Raw genomic sequence first — 27138 nt, 5'->3', positions numbered from 1 at the left:
AAACATGTGATATGAAATGAATCATAACGTTGACTCAACAACACATAAGAAGGCGACAAACAAGCACATGTTTTAAAGCCTGAATATGTGACCTATATACACACACACACACACACACACAGGATGTCCATATAAGGAGGTGTGTATTATTCCCACGGCAAATTACCATGGGTGCACCTGTGGCAGAGATCCTTGCCGCGTGAGCAGTAACGGTTAAACAGATACTTTAAATAATATCAACAAATTTGGCATTACTGTAAGTGCATATAGTAACTCTGTAGTAGCTCAGTTGTGATTGTAAGACAGTGAATTCATACGGATATCACTGTGACCTCCTTAAATGTGACTTCCTATTTTAAGGTAAGTGAAAACTGATTCTTCTTTATTCGGTTGTAGGAAAACAAGCAGATTTCTCAAAACTGCTCCTTTAACAAAACAAAACAGTGACTGTTTTAGATGGATGAAAGCAAGACTACATGTTTTTATTAAGTAAGTCCATAATTTACTTTGGTGTCAAGTCAAATATAGTGTGGCGTTTGCCTGGTAAATAAGCCTTAAATGGTTATGGATGAGGTTTAGGGATAGCGCTTAGTTTAGTCTGTCCAAATAAGTGGAGTCAATGCAGTGTGTGTGTGTAAAAAAAAGTTCACTTTTGAAATAAAAACAACATCTATAGTTCTTTTGTTTAAAAAGAGCAAAGCAGACAAGGTTTCAGAGGTTTACTGTCATCTAGTGTTTCCTGCATGAACTGCAGCTTTTTATTTTGTTTCTTTTTTTTACTGTATCTACAATGTTAAAACAGTGCAGTCAAACAAAAATAAATAAAACACTGAGCCGTGACAATGAAGAAAAAAAAATGAAGGAACCTAACGGAGGGACGTCAGAACAGCAACAGGAGATTCATGCAGCAAATACAAGATTGTCCAGCAATACCTAAAAAAAACAACAACAACAAGCCAACTCTTCATGCTTTACAGCTTCATTATCAACCCAGATGAAATCTTAAGAAAGTGTTTCTCCTTCTGACGAATTCCGATCTGCTCTCGTTACATCGTGTAAGTGTCAGGGCAGCGTGATCTCATTTGCAGTAGCCTTTTTTTAACCAGTACCTTCCAATCTACCACTTTTACCATAAGGCACTTGTGTGGAATTGGAAATGTCAGTGCTGTAACGACAGTACAATCTCACCCTGGCTCATCAGTCAGAATCACTGCTTCAAGCAGGTTTAATACACTTCAACTAAAAAGCATTTGTACAAATGTCAAAATGTTACCTGATGACACATTCTTACATGTCTGTTAAAAAAAAAAAATTGCTTCACTTGAGGACCTTGCGAGTTAAATTCAGTCATACACAGTAGTGTAATTTGAGCATAATAATTGTAAACATTGGGGGGAAATTAGTGCCTTTATTAGCTGGGATACCCATTAGAAAATCAATGTTTAAACTGAGCACATGTTTAATATTGCTTCACTCATCTGACACATTTGGTTTACATGCAAAAACAGTGCTACAGCCATTGCTATTATACGCTCCATTATGATTTCCTTGTTGAGTCAAGTTTGCTTAGGCAATTGACGACCGACGTACAGTACGTCTGACTGACATATTACCAAAAAAATGCACAATATCTAATCCGAAGAGGCTCCTCATTTAGTCGCTTTTATTTTCCTTGAAAAAGGAAATACATTAAACCATCAGGTTAACTAATTCAGTGTTTTTCATCTGCAAGCCCAAAAAAAACACACATTCAGTGCTCTGCAACATTCTGACACAATATTCTCGTTGTATTCTCGCCGTGCTAACTAAAAGAAATTCCCAATAACATGATATCAATATACAGTAGTTAAGGCAAAAATGTAGTGGGCAGTGGCTTCTTCATCGTCAATGTCCAGTGTGTATGAACGCATCTAATATTGTACTGTAGGTTCTGTGCATTCATGCATGTCTTTGAGTTGTGATTTCTCGGTTCTCCTTTGTTGTGCCAGACTATGAGCATCAGTGCTCCCTGTGCAGGTTGTGAAATACTTTAAACAGCTCGAGTGGTGACATGGTATTTGTTGTGAAGCACTGATAAAGACGCACAGTATAAAGAGACTATCCACCAGTGGGGCTGCAGTATGGAAGGACACAGATCCAGTGTAACAGGCCACCAGTGTATGTATGTATGTACTGATGCAGTACAGTGTGCACAAGATATTCATGATCTCAGTCAATGTGCACCTTTTTTTTTTTTTTAGTCCATCAGTTCCAATGCAAAGACAAAATGAGTGCCACACATGTTGATTTTAATAAATTCAGTCAGTCAGTGCTTGAAGGAGAGTTACGAGGTCCCATCGCTCCAGTGTGTGGCCCATTCCTTTTTATGGACAACTCCGGACTTCTCAGTCTGGAACTGTGGCCTGTCCTCACGGGGAATCTTCACGGCGTTGTACTGAGGCAGTTTGTCTTTGTAGTGGGCCCGCTGGAAGAAGCCACACTGTTGGCACAGGAGGAAGGAGAGCCGGTAGATTTGCCAGAAGAGGGTGAGAAAGAGAAGAGGAGGAAGAAAGGAAGAAAAAATGAACTGATAGCAGCTGTAGGGATGCAATGGCAAACCGTATGTGTTTGTTTGCCCTCATTTCATTAGATAAGATGGTCGGGTTCCAATATCATGCCTAGTGATAGATGCAACAAATCTCATCTGCTCCATTCTCAATCATCTCAGTAAAACATATTCTCGTGAAGTTTGAATTAAAAACAAAGAAGCATATCTTCATGCATTTCAAATGCAGCACTAGTCTTCAGTGCCTTTAACTGCACACAAGTGCTGTTAGGAATATTTTTATGTATTAATATATAAGATCTAATGGTAGTATAAAGACACTGAACACCAAAAGGCAGTCCTTATTGGATGCTGGCAGACTAAAGAAGTTCAGATAATTACAGCAGTAATATCAGCAGTGGAGGCTCAACACACGGTTAAACAGGCATCTGAGGGAGCAATGGCAAAACAGTGTTCGCACGGCAAAGATTATTATTAGGCTGAATACGAGTACTTTGCTTCCTCACACTGCAAAATGGTCTTGAGCGCAATTGTGTTTTTGCATTAGCTCTAAATTAGCTCTGTAACGTCTTTAAACCAATAAACAAAAAGAAGAGCATCTAATGAAAGGAGCCGCTTGCATTTCTGTCTCAACATAGATTTCTTCGTTATGATTCTAAATTCCCTAATTCTCTAAATTTTGCAAACTAAACTATAATCACTGCTTAGGCTTGTGCATTTACATTTATTATCACCTTAACCCTTTAACACCTAAATGTAAAAAAATATATATTTAAAATAACATTTGGTTGAGCCTTTGTCTCAATGTCCAAAAAAAACGGCCAAAAAATGGAAACTATGTCCAGGCATTTTTTCCAACTCTCTCCTCTCTGGTGACAAAGATGCTGATTCACCGGCTGCCTGCAACAGCACGAGTGAGATTATTCTAACAACCACATGTTGGCTTTGACTTACAAATTCTCAGCTTTCAGAAGGTGCTGGAATTTTTCCGATAGCACAAACCGCAGCGTAATTGTGGCGATGTAACGTGTGCTTGTGCAAACAAAGTTCTTCAGTTCTTCATTTACCTTCATTTACCTTTGCCCATTAATGACCAAAATCAATTTTTTAAAGAATCTTATTATTTCAATTTAAATATTTTCACACACAATGCCTTGAACATTGTAGCATCATCCCAGTAAAGCATCACTGAAGATTGTAACTGATGAAATGCTCTAGTTCAGGTTATATTAGGAGGTGAATCTGGTCAGAAAAATGCAGCAACAATAAATTAATTGAGTACATTTAGAAAAACACACACCCTCAAAGTTATTACTGGTATAAGTTGTTATACATGTGCATGTTTTTGCGGTGGTTTGTCCGAAAATGTGCCAATATGTCTCATGCTGTAACGAACACCACACCAGCAAAGGTCAAGGAAGGAAGTGATTGTGGGTGAGCATGTTTACCGCTTTGAGGGAGAGGAGGGGAGAACAGGCCAGAGTAAAATAATCATTTCTATTATAGTTCTGATGCCTGCTTCTCCGCCTCCGAGGGTTGGACCCCCAAATGGGCACGGTAGTACTCCGTCTCATAGTGTGGGCGCCGCTCACTGCGTTTGAAGAACCCACACTGGGGCAACAGATCAAAACATAGGGGAGGGTAGAACAGGGGGGAAAACAATGAGAAATGGAATAAAGGGAGGATTTAGACACAGACGGTTCCCAAATGGGATTGAGAGAAGACAAAATAAAGGGGAAGGGACAGACAGAGGACAAACACGAAAAGTACAAAAGAGGATACATGAGAGTGAGCTGGAAGGAATAAAATGATTACAGAACAAGAACAGAACAGAGCAAAGCTGAGAGAGAATATGTCAAGGAAAGAGATAAGAGTCACAAGGACTACAAGTGACGACAGCCTACAAGGTCTCAAGTGTTTACTTCAGTGTTCCACACTGGTTTTGATCATCAAGTGCTGGAAGTTTTAGAAACTTAGAAACAAGAAGATGTGAAAGTAGTCTATTTGCTATTAAAAAAACTCAAGAGTCAAGAGTCATCCTGAGTGTGTTACCTTCCACAGTATGCAGATGAGCAGAGTCAGCAGCAGGATGCCTGCCAGTACGGCGATGAGGATGATCCACCACGGGATCCAATACTGGTCAGCCAAACCAGGTTCAGGGTAGATCATGACAGGAACCTGCAGAGGGAACACAAAATCACACTCTGATGGAGGGAGGAGCTATTATAGATGTGTCCAAATATGTATGAACAAAAGACGCAATGGAGTATTTATGCTTCGTATGAGCTGAGCTGTGTTGGCTACCTGTGCACTAGCATCCTTGAGGACCAAGTGCTTGATGCTGGACTTGACAGTGATGTTGGCTCTGACCAGCAGCTCCAGAGCACTAACAGCAGGGAACTCCTGAGAGACAGAGAGAGAGTATAAACACTGTGAAAATCTTACTGTTCTGAGTTCTGCTTTCTTCAACAAATGTTCTGCAATGCAGGAGTAAAGCTGTAGTAGGATGAAGGAAAAATGGTTGACTGTTGAGTTTTATCTGCAAGTTGTTGAAATGTTAACATTTTGGTATCACAGCTCTCTGTCGTGAGCTTCTCTTATCAGATGTGCACAGACAAATTCATATTATGACAGATGACCTGAGGCTATCTCTCTATGTCCAGATCTCTGCTGGATTTATTGTGTTTACTCTCTTTCAAATGTCTGCATTTGCCAATAGGAGCAGCAACTCTTTGAGATCTGATTGCTAAGAGCTGCCTCTGAAAGGACAGATGTATTTATGAGGCTGTAAATAAGAGCATTCAATTAATGTCTTTCATGTAAGGCGTGTAATTCTCTGTCAGACCATTTATTCACATTATGATCAAAGATTGTCATGTAATTATTGCCAATTAACAATAATGTCTTCAATCACATTCATCCATCCATTCATCTTCTTCTGCTTTATCCTCCTGGTGCCAATCCCATCTGACATAGGGTGAAAAGTGGGATTGGCACCCTGGGCAGGTCGCCAGTCCATCACAGGTTCACATGGAGATGAACAATCATCCACACTCACACTCACACCTAGGGTCAATTTCGAGTGTCCAATCTGCCTAATCCCCAAATCTGCATGTTTTTTGACTGTGGGAGGAAACCAGTGAAACCCCTAGCACATGCAGTTTCCAAACACATTTATAATAAAGTGCAGAAGAGTACAGTAAAGAAGAAATGTACTGCACTAAAAGCCATTTTATTGGATGCTTATGTTGGTTGTACTATAGGTTCTATATCTTGAAAGTATTTTGTTGTTCTCTGGCTGAATATTAAAGCCGCAGTGTTGACTGTCTTTACCTTAAAGCCACCTAAAAAACACTTATTACTTTTAATTCTGTAAATGGACGTCAGGCAGTTATCTCTATAAATCATGTGTATGACAGGATATTTTTTTTTTACCTCTATGAAACTGCTGTTCCACAGTCTGGCATGGACCTTGAGGACAGCCTGACCAGAGAAGCTGTGCAGGGGACACTGGAACAGGACACAACGTGCTGATCCCAAGAGACAATCCTGCAAGAAAAAAAAGGGACAACTGAGCACTCTGAGCACTCTGGGGAGAGTTTTAAAAGGAACTGGAATCAAACATCCACACGTTTATTTGTGCATCTGCATTGTAGAATTATCCATTTACTTGAATGTTTTAGTGGGAAATCAATAACTGAGTTTTCCATTGTTTCTTTCTTACCAGTTTGAGCGACTTGCGTCTCTCTGAAGCTGCCACAGCTGGAGTGGTTCGTCCCACGCTGCCTTTTGTCATCACTTGACCTTCGTCTTCTGAGTGTGAGCGCCTTGTTCTCACAATCTGATGAAGTCATACAGGCAGAGAGGGGACAGTCATGATGATGATGATGATGATGATGATGATCTTGGTAATTATCAACCATGTTAGTGCACATGTTTTTACACCCAAACATCACACACATTGGTGTTAATGTACGCACACTAGTGCTCGAGACAAAATCCAGTATAATGTACAATGAGCATACAGTACTGGGAGAGTACTGGGAGAGTACTGGGAGGGATGAACAACAGATATTTTACTTTTTTAACTGATAGATTGCACGGGCAAAATATCATTTACTGTCCCCTAAACCCAGAGGAGCCATTTTGCCAGTACATAAAATTAGCAAACATTCACAGGGGAAGAGGAAATTGACATCATTATTAACTCTAGAGAGGAAGTTATTTTCTGTGCAAGGGGAAAAAAAATTAAACTGCCAAAAATAGTTGAAGTCAGTTTGTCTGAATTTATACAACGACGAGCAGAGCCAGGAATCAAACCCACAACCTTTGAGTTGTGTCCTGTGGGAGGATAATCTGACATTGTCACTGATTTAACTTCAATTTAGGAATCCTGCAGGACCAAAAACATTTAAACATTTAAACATTGTGTAATTTAACGACATTAAAAACTATGTGGAGTCATGTGTGTGGCAAAATAACGCCCTTAATGAGTGAGAAACAACCTCACTCTATATGGAACTTACCCCGCCAGACTGCGATGAGCTCTGTAGCTTTAAAGGATTCAAGGCCTCTGTGGGAGTGCAGCGTGTGTCAGGGTGACCCTCAAACCTCAAGCTTGCGGGATACAGGAGCCATTTCTCATTGGCCAGCTCGTAAGGCCACATGATGTTCAGAAAGGCAGAGCCGAGTGTCTGCAGGGCTTGTCCTGGATTAGCCACCTGAAAGACCGAAAATATCTGCAGTCAATTATATGAGAAACTGGGACTCTTTTCTGTTTTTTTTTTGTTTTTTTTTAATCTTGGTTCTTCTAAGATGAAAAACAAACTACTTTTCCTCACCACAAACTCAAAATCCACAGGGCTGCCTATGTCCTCCAGACTAGTCATGGCACTCTCTCCCTTCACTGTCCCACTGAAGAACAGCTGGTGTGGCCGAGCGAGCCTACAGTAACACATCATCTCAGTGTGTCAGTCAGCTGCATACACACTCATGAACCTTTACATGGCTGTTTATCCAGTAGGTGCTTTGTCTGTCATTAAAATGTGTGGTCACCATTTTAACTGGAACCTAGAACATTATTTTTATGTCAAAAATGTCAAGTTGAATCTTTAAAAACTGTTATTTCTGGCATCACTGTAGTGTTACTCACCCACTGACAGACAGAGGGAGCTCTATCACAACCTTAGCAAACGCAGTGACCGGCACCAGGTCAGGCTGCTCACTGATACTGAGAAAGTGGACAAACAAATTTAAACATATTTATTTTGACTGACCAATTCAAACATCTACAAGTAAATAATGCAAAAAATGAAATAAAACAGGACGTACGTTGTCAATAAGAGATCTGCCGTCAACTCCGTGGTCTCAATGGTGATGTTTGATGTGCTCAAGTTAATAGAGAATTTCAGCTAAAAGACATTACATTACATTACATTACATGTCATTTAGCAGACGCTTTCATCCATTTATGCTTTTAATATTATAATTACAAGCAAAAACAATTACTTAATTGGTCGAACTGGGGCAATGTATTGTTGATTTATTGTTTCCATAAGGTTATCTTGTCTGAGTGGGTTTAATGTACAGTATACAGCCAAAAACTTCTTTTCATTTCAGATTAAGTTACTTTTTATTTAGTCAATGAATGAGAAAAACAGAGGACAATAATCAAATTTGTTGGTATTTGTTTGCTTTTAACATTTAACATGTTCTGCAGTAAACTCTCATGCAAGTCCACTTATATATTTACACTACAGATAACCTTTAAAGACATTTCTACTAGCTTTATTTACACAAGCAAGTATTTAATACTTTGTCACAAAACAACATAACAATCGTTAAAAAGTAAGATGAATACTCAGTTTTCTTTTTCTGCCATACCTTAGTATTTCGCTTGACGGGGTTTCCGAGGTCACATTCAACTTGGGAGCCATTCTGGTTCGCTTGACATCTCATCTACAGTCAGTCGTGACAGATCACAGAGTATTGTTGCTTTTTAGTGAGTACAATCTCATTATTAAGTCGTATCAATTAAGCAGAGCTCTGGTATTGAAACCTCGCTGTTCCTGTGGTGTAAGCCATACCTGAGCTGGGACCCTGGAACCAGCATATGACAGCGTGTTTGGAAGGGTAATATTCAACTGAGCAGCGTGAGCGTCATCCCCGTCCTCGTCGGGGAGAAGAGGGTCAGAGGGCATGTTGGTGACAGTAATCTCCAGTACCACCAGTCGCTGGTCTGACAGGGAAAACACCTGCACGTCGTCCTCATCTCTGCAGAAATGAAAAGATGTGTCGACACACATTATTATGATAATGTAATACTGTAATAATAATTATTTACGCCATTAAATCCACCAGCAAACATGGAATGAGGTCAGTCGATACTAACTTTGGCAAAGGAGTGAAGAGATCAGAGGTCAGGGGTCGTGTTCCAAATTGGTAGCTCAGCTGCAGGTTGCTCTGGCAGATTTTGTCTACGCCACATCCTTGACGCAGGAAGTTCACCTTCAGGGGGGTAAACAGTAAAAACACGATAAAGTCGTTAATAAGTTACACGCGCAGAAGTGGTCGGGGTGAATCACTTGACAAAACACTGATGATTTACATAATGACAGTAGTTGCCTTTCTTTAAACTTAATGAGGTAGTTATTTGAACCCAATCATTGATGTATCCTGTTAATGTGTGATCCTGACGTAAAATCACCTCGTTACTAAATGAAGAGGGTTTTATCTGCAGTAATGTTGCGTTCAACCAACCTTTCTATTTGAAATGATACATCCATGATTATGTACTTTGAAGAGCATGATTTACAGTGATGGAAAGCTTCACATAACGTCTTTCTAGTCCTTTCTAAGTTGAAAGGAAAATACAAAATTGCAACTGGTTCTTTTCTCTCCCTGTATTTGTGTCCAACTGTTGTTTTTTGCTGTTTCCAGCTGTCATGGCCAGACCTTTTTACTGGAATAAAGGTTAAATTAAATAATGCATAGACGGTAGAATGGACCAGGTAACTAATTAGTCCCGTCAATGAAATACTTCTGCTTCGTTTGTGTCACAGACCTCAGAGTGCAGCGTATTAGAAGGTGAAACATTCAGCACCGGCGCCAGCTTCTCCAGACGTTTGGCACCAGAGTGTCTGCGTGGTGGCACAGACTTGATAGTATGGGTTACTGCCAATGAGATGGGACGCAGTTTGTCCCTGATGTTCTCCTGCACGGACAGAGATGAGGATTAATCATCGATAAAATCCCAGAATTCCTAGAATTAAGAAGTTAAATAGTAGTTAAATAGTTAAATAGTAGTTACTGACATGGAGCTGGAAGACAGCAGTGGTGCATGCAGGGTGAAGCTGCCGATGAAGCTCCACTTCTTCTGTCTGAGTATACTCAGGTTCTAGTGAACTGCGGCCCAGGAAATTAACTCTGTGCGGGAGACCCAACTTCCTGCGCTCTGTGTCGGCTTCAAAGTGCACCACCAGGGCTGAAAGGGAGCAAAATGGAAGCGATGCATCAAGAGAGAAGAAGAGTAACGGGGGGGGGGGGGGGGGGTTGAAGTACACAAATGTCAGCACTTCAAGAGCCCACCAGGGGCGGAGCATATTATTAAACCCCTCATCTCGGGGGAATACTGCATTACACAGCTGTGACTTAATCATAATAAAGTCTAATGTTATCCCACAGACATAGTAACGCTCCACTGTAAATAGAAAGGTCTCCTGTTACTGTGCGTCCCAGGATAGAATGGAGAATACTTACTAATGTGTGGTGAGTAGTGTTGTGGGTGAGCTGTGAAGATGAAGCAGGCCTTGACCTCCACACTTGAAAGAGTCAGATAGGGAGAATGAAAAGAAATTACAAATACAGCAGAAAACTCTTCAGAAGATTGTTTCCTAGATTGTGTTTTTAAATGTGATATAGATGAGATTTCAAAAGCATTACAGCAGCCATTTACATCTTTGCAGTGACATAAACATGACACCTGCATGGACACAGGGTCACTTTATTCACTTAAATTGGTTACACTGATGGTGGTGTAACATTGTATCACATTTAAACTGGGGGCTATTATCTTGGACGTCAGTTCTTACCACGCTCCATGTCTACCCTTGCAGTTGTGCTGCTCCAGATCAATGTGATATGGATCAATTGATACTTCTCTGTTCACGTGAATGACAGGACGAGACCTTTTGGGGGCATATAAAACACAACAAATCATGACTAAACTGATTTTAAACATGAAAGTTTTAAGATAAAACTTGCTCTTTTGACCTTTTGAGCCACAGGCCTAAAGTTGGGCCCTTGACAATCTCGTAGTTCTCACCTGAAGAGAACCACTGAATCGTTAAGAGAGCCTACTGCAATGTCTGGATAGTGGTTATTGTCCACATCCAGACCGCCTGAGATGGAGTATCCAAAGCGTCTGACATCAAAGTCACGACCGTCCAATACCTGATAGGATGAAAAAAAACGGGATTAATTAATCCCCTTAATCCAGTCCTTTATCTGGAATTGCTCTTATTAATCTTTTCATCCTAATGTCTGCACATTTGTTACAATAAACTCACCTGAGCAGGTTTAGTCTCAATTCCGGAACCTGATCCTCTGTAGATGAAAACTTTGCCATCTCCATCAAATGGTGCACCAACAGCAATATCTGTGCATGTACAGGATTGATTCACACACATTTGAATTCTTGATGTAAATAATTCATTTCCTCTCAGTTACAACACATGCATGCAACATCATTTACAGAATTTTTTGACAAATTCTGTCCTCTGGGTTTGAATAATTACTTAAACCCTCTGTGGTTTGGATGGGGCTTATTCTCACCTCCGTATCCATCTTGGTCCAGATCGCCGATACTACCGACCGTCATCCCAAACATGGAGTCGTACGTCCCATTGAGACGAATCGGGCGAGCGTGATCTTCCCAGTGACCAAAGGGGTTCAAGTAAACATAAACAGCTCCACCGATCTCTGCCTTACGGTCGAAGAAGTTAGGAGCTCCAACAATAATGTCCGTCCAGCTGAAGACAGAAAGAGAAACAGAGAATTAAGACTAAAGAATGAAAGATCAGAGCTCTTCAGATGTCAGATGATCTGTTTATTATATGTGAGGAGACACTGAAAAAAAAAATATATAGTTATAGTTAATTTTAAAAGTACATCCATTTCCTACTGAAAAATGCTTATATTTGCAAAGTTTATCTGCTTTACTTTGGCAGTGGGAGTGGGATTTATTTATTTTTTTTATTTTTTCCTGAGAATCAACCATAGGTCACATATAAATACGGGTTTATTCTTTGCCTGTTTGCCAGATGCAGCTGATCAGGAAATAAGAATATATTGAATGGCCACCAGGGGGGATTTATAACATCGGTCTTCTTTAATAATGTCATTATTGCAAACTGTGTTCCCATTTAGAAGAACATGCACATATTGGTGGACACCAGTGTGATCGACAGCTGGTATCATCCAATAGGCGCCTGGTCGCAGGTGACATAATGTTCATTTCCAGTTGCAAAACCTCATGGTCAAATAAATGATCATGTCCTCACCCGTCCCTGTTTAGATCCGTTGTAGTTATAGAGTAGCCAAATGAAGACGCCAGCTCCTCCCCCCAGAAAATGTGCTGAGGCACCAGCCGGTAGACATTGTCCTTCTTCAGAAGCACCACTGCCCCTGTGTGATTGGCCCGGGGTGCACCCGCCACAAAGGTCAGCTCTCCGAGAGCCATTATCCCTAAGGCCGAGTCCACAGAAAACCCTAGAAGGAAAAAGGATTGGGAGTTTATATTGACCAAGGGCCTCTGAGGCTAATGTCTGAGTGCAGAATGCTCTGCTCATCTTCTTACTAATGAAATGTGCGGCTTAAGTGTCTATTGATTTTACGCCAAACTCATGATAGGTATAAATGTGCTGTGTGTTGCTAGGGGACGGCTGTCAGAGGTAAGTGAATGGTTGTGTGTCCACGAGCAAAAGAGGGAGATGTATTGGTCTTCACATAATGTCTCATGAGATTCATGATCTGACTGTTTTGTATCAGCGAGCTCTGGTGAAGGAAGTATGTAAACATAAAGGCTGGATGTTAATCAGATTTATGGCCTAAAGCATCGCCCCCCATTTTGTGAGTGTGCGCTGTGGAAGTGTACATCGGTATGCGTGTGTGTGCGTGTGAATAACTTAATGATGCTTTGCATGTAAATCAGTTAAAGCTAATGAGTGAAAGGGGGATGTGTGTGTGTGTGTGTGTGTGTTTGCCTGATGACAAAATTGTGTAAAAAAAGCTTCTTATCAGGCTGTGAAAAATAACACATCATATGAAACATTTCACTTCAACAGAAGCAACCACATGCATTTGCTTCATTGGGTTAAAAAAGAAAACATGCAGATGGTGTGAACAGTGAGGATAACCTCACTGGACATTTGTTAGTCCTGAGTAAACATGCAGCGGGAGACAAAATGGAGACAAACAGACAGCAGCTCCAGGGTTGCAGGTGTGGAATGCAACAGTCTGCATCTCAGCTCCTGTAAAAACCCAGCGGATAGAGACAAGGCGCTACTTTTTTCACATGGGGTGGTTTTTAACACTCAGACTTACTGCAAAGTAAACGCTGTAAAAAATAAATGAGGAGTGGACGTGAACTGCCTCGAAAAGGTGGTGCAGACAGTGGTCATTTAAATAATCTGATTTAATTTCATCGGCCTACAATTTCATTTAGTAATATTTGGTTGGCACATTATTGCAAATGATTTTCTTGCTCAAATTTCTATGTAAAGAATGGATTCTTTTTTGCTTCAGATATTATGGATCCAGACTTTTTTTTTTAGAAAATGAAAACCTGGAAACCATCACAATAGGTCTCACCACTTCAATGTCACATGAAACAACCATCAGAGGGATTCTTTTAGTTTAATGACAGTATGTAAACATGTTTAGAGAAACAGCCGGAATTCTGTATTGTGTGACATCATTTTGGAGTATGTCTCTGTCCATTTAGTAAACATGCGTAGGTGTGGCTTGTTAGGATCAATGGAAGCATGTGAGTTGTAAATGAAGGCTAGAAGGTCATGAGGGAATTAGTGCTGCCAAGAAGACAGGCTCAATATGGTGAGTGGGAGGGTAAACAGGCGTGGAGGTATGTGAATAAAGAGATTTACTGCAGATCCACTCACTTAGTGAAAGGGAATGACATGATCATAAAAAAATAGGAAATGTCTTTTAAAGAGACGATGAGTCACTGCATATATACGGACACTAATACTAACACTAAAGAGATTCTTTGCAAATAAAAAGCAGAAAAGAATAAAACACAATAATCCACCTCTTTGGTCCAGAAATCATGACAGCAGTGGGATTGATAATTGTGCTTTTTCTTTGTTGTTCAACCATTCATGGTGTCACAGAGGATGAAGACTCCTGGGTTTTGTGCTTCCCACACATTTCAACATCCTCATTTATCCACTTAAACATTTCTTCAACTGCAGAATCAACTGTAATATTGCAACTCCTGGTTTATTGATGATTAGGGATGGAACAATATAGCATATAGCGATATATCGCAACCTCGAGTATCTACTGATACTGTTATTATTCCGATACAGTCATTTTATAGACGATTTATGAACTATGAAGCTGTTGACAACAAATATTGTTCTCCCAAAATAAAAGAAATAAACGTTCCAAACATGACTCAGCTAAAATGCTTTTGCCGCTTTTGGATTTACATATTTACATTTGGATTGTATCGGATTTCACACTTTTATCCGTCCGATATCCCATCCAGTAATTTCGACCAGTATCCGACCGATACAGACCGATACTGATTCCCCTCCCTAATGACGATGCATTTGTATTTTAACACTCTCCGCTAATGTTAGCACACAACGACGGACAGTTTAGAATCAACTGCTCTATCACACGTTAGCGGGTTAGTTAATTAAACTCCCTCTAACACTAAAATGCAGACAAGCCACAAGAAAACCACCACCACCTCAAAAGCTTTGTACCGACACACACACACACATGCAGACTGACGCGACAGACGATAGAGATCTACAGACAGAACAGACAAGCACCCTGCTGTTACTCAAAGAGACAGCCTTCTTTCCAAACATCCAAACGTTAAAAGAGCAAATACATTTAAAATATCGTATATTTCAGATTTGGAATGCTGTCTCTTTACAACAGTGAAGGTGAAACTATGTTGCACATAGTCAAATTCTACAAACGGAGACACGAGGCGGAATTAGCAAAAGAGGACTGAGACTAAGACGGAGACAGAGGTAAAGGACTACTCCCACTACAAGCCCAGTCCGGTCCAAAACAGCAACACCTCACTCCTACAAACCTAAGTAGCTATTATGAGCTACATCCTCAAACGGCGTGGGCCGGCTGGAGGGCTCCAGAGTTTTGTACAGCAGTGCATCTTCAACAGGGTTAGCCATGAACAAGAGCCCTATGGCCCGAGACAGGAATAGAAAGACAGAAGGAGATACAGAGGGAGGAGTGCAGGGAGGGGAGTGATGGGGTGGTGAAATGGTGAGGAGAAGAAAAAAAAAAGAGAGAGAGAGAGAAAAAGGGGAAAAGGGAGGTGCAGGTGAGACAAGCTGTGATTGATTGGTGTTTTGTCTTTGTGGTACCGTGGCTTCTTTTTTTGTTTTTCTTTCCTGCAGAGCCACTGTGTACCCAGAGGAGAGATGACATCCAAGGTTTAGACTGTATCCCAACATTGAACATTACCCACTTAAAAAGTTCTCACATGTTTTCCTGTGCCTCGTTTCTATAACAGGGATAAGGATAACATCATTGTTGTGTGTTGGCATTATTAGCTCATTAGAATGTAAGCCAGACCATAAAAAGCTTGGACACATGTGACTTGTCCACCCACATAGTCACATGGGAAAGAAGAGAATGGGTGGAAGTGGAGTTGTACATGAGTCAACTCGGCCAGAAATACTGTGCGGAGAATGAAAGGGACATTATAAACAAGTTTTCGCTCAGCTGGTCAGAGCCAGTTGCTGCTGCTGTTAGCCCTTGTGGTTATGTGAGGCATGTCAAGGTACAGTCTAAGAAAACCCTGGTTTCAAACCCTCCTGCAGCCCTCACTTTCTCTCCTGTGCATAGGCAGCAGTGAGCAGGGAGGGCAAATCCTACCCAGGTAACTGTGGTAAGGCAGAGGGATGAGCTGAGCATTAAGTTGTTTCTGATCTGCCACCTCGTATGGTCCATCGTCATAGAAACCGAGGTCAAGCAGAGTCTGGTTTAGGAGCTGGACACGCATCTCACCTGGAATGGAAACAGGTGAGGGCACAGCAAAGCAAAAAAACACAATATTGGCAGATGATGTAGGACTAAAGTTTGTTTAATGCATCACTAATGGCGTTTTTCCACTACTTAGAGCCGCCTCACCTCGCCTCAGCTCGACTCTACACTATGTACCTCCTCAACGTGGGAGGAGTCATCACAGCACGGCTGCATGAAACTGCAGTGACTTCATTTTACACGTGACACTAGTGTAACTTGTAAAGCAGTTGTTTTCTATGGACTGAATCATTACAATCAGTTAATTCAAAGATTTGTTCAGTACTTCCTGCATGACCGGAGCACAGACTCCGTCTGACACAGTCAGTGACTACAGCTGCAGGGGTAGTGATGCGGCTCGCTTGCTAAATACACCAGGCCCCTGTTAAATGATGAGATTTTAGACATTTCATGAATGTCTAAAATCTAAATGTTGGAGATTAAGTCACGTTTTCAGACACTCACTCATAGTGTCAGCTCAGCTCGCTTGGAACCTCGCCAGAGCAGGTACTAAAAGAAATCGATCACTAATGGAAAAGCAAAATGACCGTGCCGTGCTGTGCCGTGCCAAGGCGAGACAAGTCGCGCTAGTGGAAATGCACCATTAGAGCGTCAAACACTCTGAGCCACTGGAATTGGACTCTTTGACTAGTGCAATAACAAAATACATGGTACTATTATTCTCTGCCACTACAGTCAATAACTGTGCTCTTCGAAAACAATGTGGGTGTAACAGCAAAATTATATTTTAAACTGATTTCTTGTTTCATTTCACATCCGAACCATCAATCATGTCCGATCGTATCCCACAGACGGAAAGCAGAATCTTATTTCATCAGACAGTGGTACAATATGAGTTCTACACATGTCAGAAACAATTACACAGTTAAATGTGACATTAATCTTGTGTGGCAAGCGATGACTATGACAATATAAATCAATTCAGTAACTTATTACTGAACCAGATAAATCTCAGTACATTCTTCGATGAACTAGATGCTGCTGCTGCTGTTGCTGCTGCTGCTGCTGCTCTGCACTAGATTGGCTCATAAATTATTGTCATTTATTCAATGAGTATAATAGTGGTGTTTTGATTAGATGGCATACTATACCTGCTTTAATAGGAATAGTTCAATGCTTAATAAAATGCACATAATGACCTTTTAGGAACAAAGCCAGATTGACAGTTTCCTCTTGTTTTCAGTCTTCATGTTGACCTAAGCTTACTGGTAATCAGCTGCCCCCAAAATTCATCATTAAAAATAAAACATGTTGAGTTAAACAAGCTTAGTTTCTATGATCCAATACAGTACCGTACCTTTCCAGTTGTATGTCCCAGGAGCCCCAAACAGAATGAAGTTGTTGTCTGGGGTGAAACTGACAGACAGGCCCTGCTGGCAGAAACCAAACTGCTCGTGTCCCTGTGGCCGACCCTCGCAGAACTTCCACTCCCCTCCATCCAGGTCATCTCTCTCTGTCAGGTCCTCACTCAGGACGTAGCAGCGTCCAATGGGGTCCCGGGTCTCTGAAGGTTGACTTACACGTTGCCTGAGCTCATACAGGTGAGCACAAGTCTAGTGAGGAAGCGATAACTGTATTATCATCATATTTATTTAGTTTTTTTTATTTTACAGTTATGACATAAGAAGTTTGTTCCAAGGTCAGGTGTATGGATATAATATTCAAATTCTACCAATAAACCCACCCAAAATAAGCAAAACTGAGAGCGTATGTCCACGACTGACAGGATCAGCAGCAGAACAACAAAGCATCGTTCTCGACCAAGTGTGGTTTCCTGTGCTGATGAATTTACATGATGTGCTCGTTACTCACCACCACCTTCCCTCCAATCCCCTGACTTTTGACAGTAACTCCCAACCACTGGTTGTCTTTGCTCTCTCTGTCCAGGTTCACTGAAAGGAAACACAGGAGGAAGTGGTGGTTTCCGTATTGTAAACCAATTAGGAACATGGCCACAGTAGGCAAACAGCATTTTGTTATTTTATGGAGTTACTTGAGTTCAAGTCATGAAACACTTTCGCTTTATGAAATGCATATGACTAGGTAAAAGCCAGGGGTGTATTTAAATATATACATATATGTGTATATATGTATATATATACACATATATGTGTATATATATATATATATATATATATATATATGTATATATATATATATACAAATACAAATATGTACAAATAAAAAAGTCAGAATCAAACTTTTTATTTGTATTTGTACTTTTCAGTTAAAATGCACAACATCACAACTCCTTTGAAGCAATGGGTTGACATTTTAATAAGCATTTTGGTGATTTATAAATTAACTTCTGCAACTACAAACTCACCATCTCCATCTATATCCACCCTCTCACAGTCGTACTCCTCTGGTGTGATTGGACACCTGAACAGGGCTCCTGGTCGACTGCCACGCAAGGAGCCTAGTCCAGCTGCCTGTGGCGCCCCCACCAGGATCCTGAAGGAAGACCAGAGACATTAAATGACATGATGTCACGGCTGATGTTCCAGTGGGACATCTCCTATGTCAGAATTACTATTAAATACTGGGCACCATAAAAGAAAGTTGATGCTTGAGAGCTCTATTTGCTGTATATCGGAGGTCTGTTTAATATACAGGTGCAGCAAATGATCGCGTTGGTACTCAAATGGTGTCAGTGGGTATTCTACTCATGAAGAAGATTTTCACAAGTAATGTAGGCTAGCCTTTATGTAGCATTAGGGACCAAAGTTAAGTGTAAAAAAGTCAATCGTAAACAATAAATACACCATGGACGCAAAATTTATTCTGAAAAGGGAGTGGTGTTCTTACTCCATATAAAACCATGGTAGCCTCAGGTAACAGAAGCCTCTGACTTATACACATCTGCAGCTCAAGCAAGGTGAAATCTTGTTGGCACCGCCTAAAGAGCTGGCATGACTTGAAATTGACTGAACACAGCTCTCTGAATCATGCGGCTTTTATATCTTATATAGCTATCAAGAGAAGGAGCAGTTTTACGCTCAGTGAGGTGGTTGCTGATATTCTGGGGACAGTGTCACTGCCCTCTCTGCCTTATTAGGAGCTGCTCATTCAGACTCAGATGCTATTTAAAAACTGAACGTTGAGCCACATTCCACCAAACACTGTCAGGCGTGATATGCTGCATGGATGAAAGCGAGATGAGGGGAAAAGATGCAGGTGAAGAGAAAATCATACTTTGAAAAAAAAGAAAAATAAGAAAGAGGATTAACAAGGATTAAATCCAACACAACAAAGATCAAATATGGTGCAACAAGAGCAGTTTTCAAACTGCTTAGATTTAATTATAACAATGACATAACAATGATTGAAATAAATACTTGGCTCAGCTGTGTCTACAAAGTAGCTACAAAGCTCCCTCCCGTCATACGCGCCTTGTTGTGTCCACACTTAAATTAGAACTCTGTGTAGCTGGGAAGTATTTGTGCCGATAAATGCAGTGGTGCAAGCTGATAGTACTGCAGGGACCACGCATGCAGTATAAACAGAGGGGACATCTGAGTGCTGTCAGAGTGGCAGCCACAACACACTGTAAGTGTCATGTGTACAGCACCTCCTTTCTACTCATGTGCAGCATAGTTGGGTTATATACAGCGCTTTATTTGACAATAATGGCTTAATTCTGTTCTTGGTATGTGAGTGGATCAAATGTGCTGCTGTGTTGCTTTTTTAGCAAATAGCAATGGCTTTTTTTTGTGTGTGTTTTTGCATCACAGCTAGATATTTTGGGAACATAAAGTGAAAAAAAAAGTAATTGAATAAAGTCATAACAAATCATGAGGCTCTGGCCTGACTGGAGCGATGGGGGCTTCCACTTTGGGCAATTCAAAAAACATCAAAACACTGTAGTGTATATTGGTGAGCGAGACAGTGTTCTCAAGTTGCTCACGTGATATAAAGCACAACAAGTGACGTGAAAGTGGAGAAATAAACATGATACACTATCGCACTAATTTTGCATTCAGGCCATATATGACATACGCACACACACACACACACACACACACTACCACTGATGATACCACACAGACAGCATATACTGACTTTGTGACTTTACATTTTCTAAGGTGCAGTCATGAGAGCATCTGTAATTATCTCTCTTAACTGAATGTTTGGGAACTGAAAGCAATGGTTCAAAGCACAGACATACACATAACTTTACATGACTGGTGCTCTACAAGTGATATATAGTGTTAATCCAGTGAAAACACGTTAAACAACTGTGATCTGGTCAGAGCATATCACGAGAAGAAACTGATAAGATCTACCCGCTCTTACAGCTTATCATTTCAGCAGGCTCTAGTTTATGTTTAGAAGGCCCAGTAATACCCCCTCCCACTCCTCACCAATGTGCACATACAGGCAGGTGTCAGGCTGTGAGGGTGGGAGGTCTGTGAAGATCTTAGACTAGACCACCAGTATTTGGAGAAGAGAGTTGGATGACTTCCAAGCCTAAAATGAGCTATATGAGATATAGACCTCTAAGAGATAATAACTTGGTGAGAAAACATGAAAAACTGGATGTGTCTGCTCAAGAGGTTAATAGGTTTATTCCTCTTAGAGCCACATTTATGTTATAGTAGATGAGGACAGGTCTAGGTATTATAATCAGTGCATATTAGAGCATATCAGGTGTGAGACAGTACAGGGTCAAACAGTTGAGCTGTTCTAATGTTCTTTCTGTTTTGTTATTAATTAATTACTGCTTTTGGGGGGCTGCACATGATGAATTATTGCTCACACTACTTTGAAAACGTATATGTAAACTTTTGTTTTTAGTTGTATCAACCAAAAACACATGGGTTGACGGTGTTCAAATCAGTTCATCCTTAAAAGTAAATGATTGTAGCTTAAATTAAAAAATAAAAGGATGCTCATGACATATCATATTTGCGTGAATAAAACAGAATAACCATGATGTTACTGGCCACAAATAAACATTCACAGCCCAGGCCTTTGTAGGTTTTTTGTGTGGGGTAATTAGAAGTAAAAGTTGGACAATGCAGAGATACAGACAGGAACACATGTCCCCGATTGGACACAGATAACATGTCATGAACGAGCAATGCTGTCACCTACTCGCCCTTTACCGACTTCCCAGCTCACTTCATTGTTCACAGTATGAGTCAGATAATGTGATCATGAATTCTACCACCGAGCTCATCTTACAGGGAACCCGCAGCTCCTCGACCAGGAGTGAGAGGTGTGTGTGGGCACAGGGTTTGTTTTAACTGCTGCACACTGAGCCCGCAGGAGATAACGGGGTGTTGAGTGTGACAGTGTCTAGAGAAATGCCCACATGAGCCCAGACACCACAGGCACCAGTATGGCTGAAGTGTGTGTGTGTGTTACAGGTATTACTCATGTTGTGGGGACCTGAATCAGTTTATACAGTTACATTATGGGGACTTGTCTTTCTTACCGGGATAAAAAGCATTGTAAATTGTTACATTTTAAGGTGAAGACATGTTTTATTATTAGGATGAGGTTAGGGTTAGGGTTAGAGGTTAAAGTAAGTCTCCAGAAAATGAATTGAAGTCAATGTAATGTCCTCTGAAGTCATGGAAACCAGACTCTGTGTGTGGTGTGTCTACGACTAAGGTTAACTGGTTATTTGGGATTTGGGATAACACTTTGGTTATAGGGTGTCAGTGCAGAGTCCTAACAAGAGTAGCTGTGCAAACCTGTGAGTGTGTGTGTGTGTGTGTGTTTTACATAACCAAGTTGCTCACAGAGATTAGGTGCAGATTAGATAATGCACCTGGAACCAGTCTGCATTAGACATATCTGACTAACTGATCACACTGAGGGTCTGCAGCCAGTCTCATGGCACCGCAATGCTTTGAGCTGAATTCTAACATCACCGTCTTAGTCCATTTACTTTAGCATGTTGGAATGCTAATATCTGCTGGTTAGCTCTGAACTTCAACAACAAGTACAACTGAGGCTGACAGGGATGTCAGCAGTGTTGCAGGTATTCTATCTCAAATTAAACTGTTGAACAAATGCAAACTTGATTCAGATTGATCACAGCAGTGAGCCCCATCAACAAACATCTCCTGGAGTATTAATGTTATTCATAAATAGATGTAGTGACACATATAGTGTAGAGAGAGTAAACATGAGACCACAGGTGGGGGACTCGAGTCTAACTTAAGTTGCAAATTTGAGAACTTGAGACTTGCTTGACTAACATTCGTAAAAGTAGTAAAGTAAAATGACACGAAAATTACTTTACTTATGGAATATTTACATTTTCTCAAATATTGTTGGGTTAGCGTTACAATTTGCTTTTGAAACACGGAAAACATTGGGAGTCTGCTTGCATGCAAACCTGGCAACCAAGTGACACCACACGACGACGTGAAATTTAATTTTGACACGAAGGACAGTTGCACTAAATGTGCTGTTTTTTAAGATTAATATTTGAAATGCATTTCCAAAATTTACATTTTAGGCTCTGTGGGTTTTTTTTTTTATTTGAAATTCTAGCAATTCAATATGGCTGTCTTTTTAGCATATTTAAATGTGGAATATCTGGGAAATCATACGGCTTGACTTGTAACTTGCCTGATTCTTGCAAGAATGACTTTTGGCCTGTTTGAGACTTTTAAATGTGTGACTTGAGATGTAGCAACACTGGATATCATTGAAAGTAAGCAGGATGAATTATATGAATACAGGACACATTTTAATGCCATGTGTAAATGGAGAGTCCATCAAGATGTCAGTCAATGTTCAAAAAACTTAAGTAAAAGAAAAGAGGAAATATAGTGATTACAAATCATTGTGATAGTGTTATATCATTTTATATATCATCAGAATCAGAAGTTTATCTATTCATTACATTTGTACTGTGAGAGCTTAAATTTGACACGGTCCACAACCAATTTATTTGATGATTGAGGGGCTGCATGTTGGTGCAGGGGTTAACGCCATCACCTCACAACAAGAGGTGTGAATGGAAGCCCTATGATAGACTGGTGTCAGCTGGATAGTAAAGTCAAAGCTGGATAGTCAGTCAATTGGCTACACCCCCACCCAATCGCCATGACCGTGAAAGTATAAGTGGTAATGAATGAATGAATGAATGAATGAATGCTGTTACTGAAGAATCTCTAAACCCATTGTTTAAAACACACAGTGTATGCCTCCGTTTCCCTCACAGTGGTGTACAGCCCTGCCCTTTGTAATCACACTTGTTTTCCCAACTAATCATCACAGACAAAAACACAACACACAGCCCCTTCATTACACTGCACTCGCACCCATGTGTTTTTTTCATGGAGGGGCACTTGTGCAGTGACCCCTACATATACTTTCCACAATCCTGTCCACCCCTCCCCCCCCCCGACCAAACCCCTACACAAAGACCGAGACACACTAACACACAATGCCATCTTCCTTCACTCCTCCCCCAACTCTTATGAGTCACATCCCCACATTCAGCCTCAGCAAGTGTCCAAAAGACTGGAACACAATGTGATTGAATTCAATTCAAATCAGTTCATATTGATAATGATGGCAATAAATGTCAGATTATTACTTTATTGCTTTGAAGTAAAAGCTGAAGAAACAGTTACCTGTGGTTCTGAAGTAAAAGAAAAATAACAAACTGGGGAACATTTCACTCAAAGATTAGACCCGCACAGAACCTCTATGAATCAGACTAAGCATAACGACACACGACATTGACTGCGATCGTGTTTTGAATTATGAACATAAACTATTACCATCAAACTACAGATACAAGGTTTGGTCATGCGATTTAACAGGATCCAATTGAAACACACTTTTGAATAAGGTCATTGTAAATCGTGAGGCTCTGGCATGACTTGAAAGGTGCAGGATTCCAGTTTGGGAAGTTCAAAATAAATCAAAAGAGTGTATATTATTGTTTGACAGTATTCTCAAGCTGCTCACGTGATAAATGAACAATCCCCCCCCCCCCCATTCAAAATTGTAAAGGAAATTCACTATAATCATGAAATTGGGATATTTTTTACCACAATGCATGAAAAAAAAATCACATTTCAATGAAAGTGTTTATCCTTAACCTTTCCTGACCTCAGATGTAAAACATCCGACACTATTACATGTGATTTGTCTCAACGTGTGTTTAGACAATGCATAAACATAGTGAACCTTTTAATGAATAATATTACATCTAAAAGATTGAAGAAAATTACATTGTGGTCTACATTATTTTTTACTAAATCATTGGCCAGCCATAGATCAGCATAAATATCACAATGGCAGACCAGAAAAACAATTAATAGCGGTGGTCTATTTCATCTTAATGAAAAACTGGCAACCATAAAAATAATGATTAACTTCTGTAATTTTCACTGTGGCACTTTCATCCACTTGCACTTACAGCATGTTGAATATTATTTATTGATGCCACATGCATAAAATGAGTTGTTACGCAAACGGTTACACAACTAAAAAGACCAGCTTATTCTCACTGAGAAGTTCATGGACATCAAACTGAGGCTAACAAGGCTGCCTCTTCAAACCATACACACAAGCATCTGCAAAACATATTGAGTAATCCCGAGAGAATTCAGTTTGTTTATGGAGGCGAGATACATGCACTCGAACTAAAAAAGGACAAAAAAGTGGGGGAAATGATGTGTGAGAGACACAAAAGTAGGGGAATTAGAGGATCACATCAGAGGATAATCAGCTGACCACATTTATAAATAGATGCACATCATCTCAACGGCATGTTGAAAGGGACAAGAGCTTTTTCATACTTCATATTTTCGCCTGAAGATGCTTTTAAAGAGCAACAGAAACTAGAAACCATTTCAAAACCAAGCCCTTCGTTGGAATTTTCAAGGCGTGGGCACTTGAACGATAATGAAGTTTATGAAATGCAGCATCAGACACTCCACCCCACCACATTTCCAATATTAGTTTGCTGACTATTTTATCCTTTGCCTCTAAATCTATCTGCTCACACCCTTTAACATCTGTCCATCGCAGAGCAGTGTGTGGCTGTTAAACAGTGGCTCTATGGGATCGGCATGGGGGCCAGAGGCTCTTTAGGCCTTCTGTTGTTATCCTAAGGCAAGACAGTGACCTCTGACCTGCATACACACACACACACACACACACTTACAGACAAGGCAAATGTGTGCAAGCATGCAGACCTTAATATGGCTAAGAGTGTAGAAATAACCCGAGTTTTTGTTCATACATGCACAGATACACACCAGACAACAAAAGGCTGTGCAACAACTGTGTAAACTTTGGATCAACATGCTGACTGCAGCCTGTCCAACTGTCCACTGTGACGATCAGTCTCGTAAAACCAGTCTGCTTCACACCTGACTCCAGTTTCTCCTTTCAGTGTGGCCGATGAGACAACGACAGCTGAGAATGAGGTGACTGAGCTCTGAATCATTATGTTTTTAACATTTCAACTGTCTCCCACTTTGCACAGTAGAGACCGGGGGTTTTGGTAATGCACAGTTAAGTGCAAAAGGAGAGACAGAAACAGCTGCCAATCCTTACAGAACCCCTTTGGGATATTACGGTTCACTGCCTACGGATGTGACTCAACTTCCCGCTTTAAGGATTTGTTCAACGGGCATCACATGGGCACTTTGGCATTCATTTAAGTGAAATCATTTCCAAAGCCACTTCATCGCAACACTGTCATAATGATTTTTTTGTGTGTTTTAAAAGACAATAGTAGCTTCATCCTGACTTCATGTACATCTTTAACAACCCTGAGCTCACCACCTGCCACACAACTGATCAATAAAGGAACGGCTATTTCCAGACAGAGATGGGGTAATGATTGGCCCTCAGGTCCAAAGTGAGAAGAGGATGTAGCCCTGACACTGTCCCTCCCCAGTTTCTTTTCATCTCCCACATTTCTTCTTCCCCCTTATCTACTCATCCATCTATTGATTTGTCTATGCAGATACTTGGTTCTCATCTTCCACCTTCAGTTGCTCTTTATAACCTTTTAGTATCGTATTCCGCTAAAGTCTGGTATTTATAATACTGTACAATTGACTTCACTTTAATTTACGTTGACAGAAAAAAAACAGTATAGATTTTTTTCATGAGGAAGAACAAAAATTCCTAACTCAAATTAAGAATAAAGTGGGCATTTACTAATTGCTGTATTCCAGAGTTCAAGTCATATTGACCCCAGTAGCCCCGGTACCGGGGGCAAAAAAACTCGGCTAAAAGCTCCAACCATTCCTATGTTCACCAAACACAGATTAAACGCCAAGTAATCTAACCAACACCAGCCGAAAACACCATAACAGCGCAAACATTTAAAAGCGGCACCAGAGAATCAGCTAGCCATGTTGAAAAAAAAACAACATGCCTGCTTGACAGTAGAGTCACCACAATACCATTTTTATCACTCTACGACCAAAACTCACAGATCCAGCCGCAAAATAAGAGCAAAACAACAACTCACTTTCAAGAAATACAACCAGAAATGTTGTCTTACCTTTATCGTTGAGCAAAACAAGCTGTTTTCACCGGAACACAGCTGCTTCTAACGGTGAACTAGACTTCCCAGCATGCTTTGGGGCCTCTTCCTGGTCTGATTGGTCATTCCAGACGGCCATTAGCTTGTTTTGATTGGAGAAGGGCGAATGCCCGTCAAACTACGTCATATGCATTTGCGTCCTGTAGTCTGATCCTATTGGCTTTGATGATCAAAATGAACTGTCAATCACCCAGATTGGCCAATCACAGCCGGAGTTATGGCCCTGAACAGGCTGAGGCTCAATGCCCCGAATATATTGATTTTTTTAATCATTTTTTATTTTTTTTATCCAAAACAAGTTTTTATTAGTCCAATAGTGACATGTAAGTAAAATTAAAACCTCTGTAATTTCACTCTGCTTCACTTCAGCATCATTAGACTTTGCACAGCTAATGGCCACATGTTGTTACATGACTTCCACGAGTTTTTAAGCTCCTAATGCACATTTTTAAAGGTGATATTTATTTTAATTTAATATATTTCTTTGGGCGAGGGAAAAATCCTTCATTTATTGTGGGTCCCATCTGCATTTACTCTGGCACAGTGGTATCTACAGTGAAACGTACACCTCTGGTGAAATCTCACAAGTGTTATCTGTATTTTGAGACCAAGATAATTCACATAGAGATTGTAATTGCAGAGATATATTCTATTTAGTTTGGGCATTTCATTTTCGAACAGGGACCCCAAAAAGAGGGTCAGGGAAGAACCTTGAAGCTTGCCC

At 40.5% G+C, this 27138-nt stretch overlaps 1 protein-coding gene across 3 annotated transcripts in view; it reads right to left on the bottom strand.

Annotated features, from left to right (window-relative positions):
• Positions 1 to 709: 709 nt before the first annotated feature.
• Positions 710 to 27138, bottom strand: part of itga7 (integrin, alpha 7) — a 33604-nt gene continuing 7175 nt past the window's right edge. Inside the window, exons 2-26 of one of the 3 annotated variants that reach the window (XR_009240414.1) lie at positions 18198 to 18325; positions 17684 to 17763; positions 17169 to 17424; positions 15704 to 15835; positions 12106 to 12313; positions 11378 to 11574; positions 11113 to 11201; positions 10869 to 10996; positions 10636 to 10731; positions 10304 to 10365; positions 9859 to 10028; positions 9609 to 9758; positions 8937 to 9052; positions 8632 to 8818; positions 8429 to 8503; positions 7877 to 7956; positions 7698 to 7775; positions 7387 to 7489; positions 7072 to 7266; positions 6270 to 6386; positions 5981 to 6094; positions 4850 to 4948; positions 4598 to 4723; positions 3994 to 4156; positions 2390 to 2479 (exon numbers count right to left, since the gene is read on the bottom strand). Coding sequence is in view for 2 of the 3 variants with exons in the window: in XM_058631569.1 (XP_058487552.1) it covers positions 2324 to 2479; positions 4598 to 4723; positions 4850 to 4948; positions 5981 to 6094; positions 6270 to 6386; positions 7072 to 7266; positions 7387 to 7489; positions 7698 to 7775; positions 7877 to 7956; positions 8429 to 8503; positions 8632 to 8818; positions 8937 to 9052; positions 9609 to 9758; positions 9859 to 10028; positions 10304 to 10365; positions 10636 to 10731; positions 10869 to 10996; positions 11113 to 11201; positions 11378 to 11574; positions 12106 to 12313; positions 15704 to 15835; positions 17169 to 17424; positions 17684 to 17763; positions 18198 to 18325 (3142 nt within the window). In the remaining variant the exon portion in view is untranslated. Of the gene's footprint in view, positions 2480 to 3993; positions 4157 to 4597; positions 4724 to 4849; positions 4949 to 5980; positions 6095 to 6269; positions 6387 to 7071; positions 7267 to 7386; positions 7490 to 7697; positions 7776 to 7876; positions 7957 to 8428; positions 8504 to 8631; positions 8819 to 8936; positions 9053 to 9608; positions 9759 to 9858; positions 10029 to 10303; positions 10366 to 10635; positions 10732 to 10868; positions 10997 to 11112; positions 11202 to 11377; positions 11575 to 12105; positions 12314 to 14897; positions 15006 to 15703; positions 15836 to 17168; positions 17425 to 17683; positions 17764 to 18197; positions 18326 to 27138 lie in introns of all 3 variants that reach the window. The other 2 variants (XM_058631569.1, XM_058631570.1) reach the window with 2 other exon arrangements.

The sequence above is a fragment of the Solea solea genome, chromosome 6, assembly GCF_958295425.1.
Source record: "Solea solea chromosome 6, fSolSol10.1, whole genome shotgun sequence".
NCBI lineage: Eukaryota > Metazoa > Chordata > Actinopteri > Pleuronectiformes > Soleidae > Solea > Solea solea.
The sequence above is the reverse complement of the archived record's forward strand: the minus strand, read 5'-3'. Positions and strand labels throughout refer to the sequence as shown.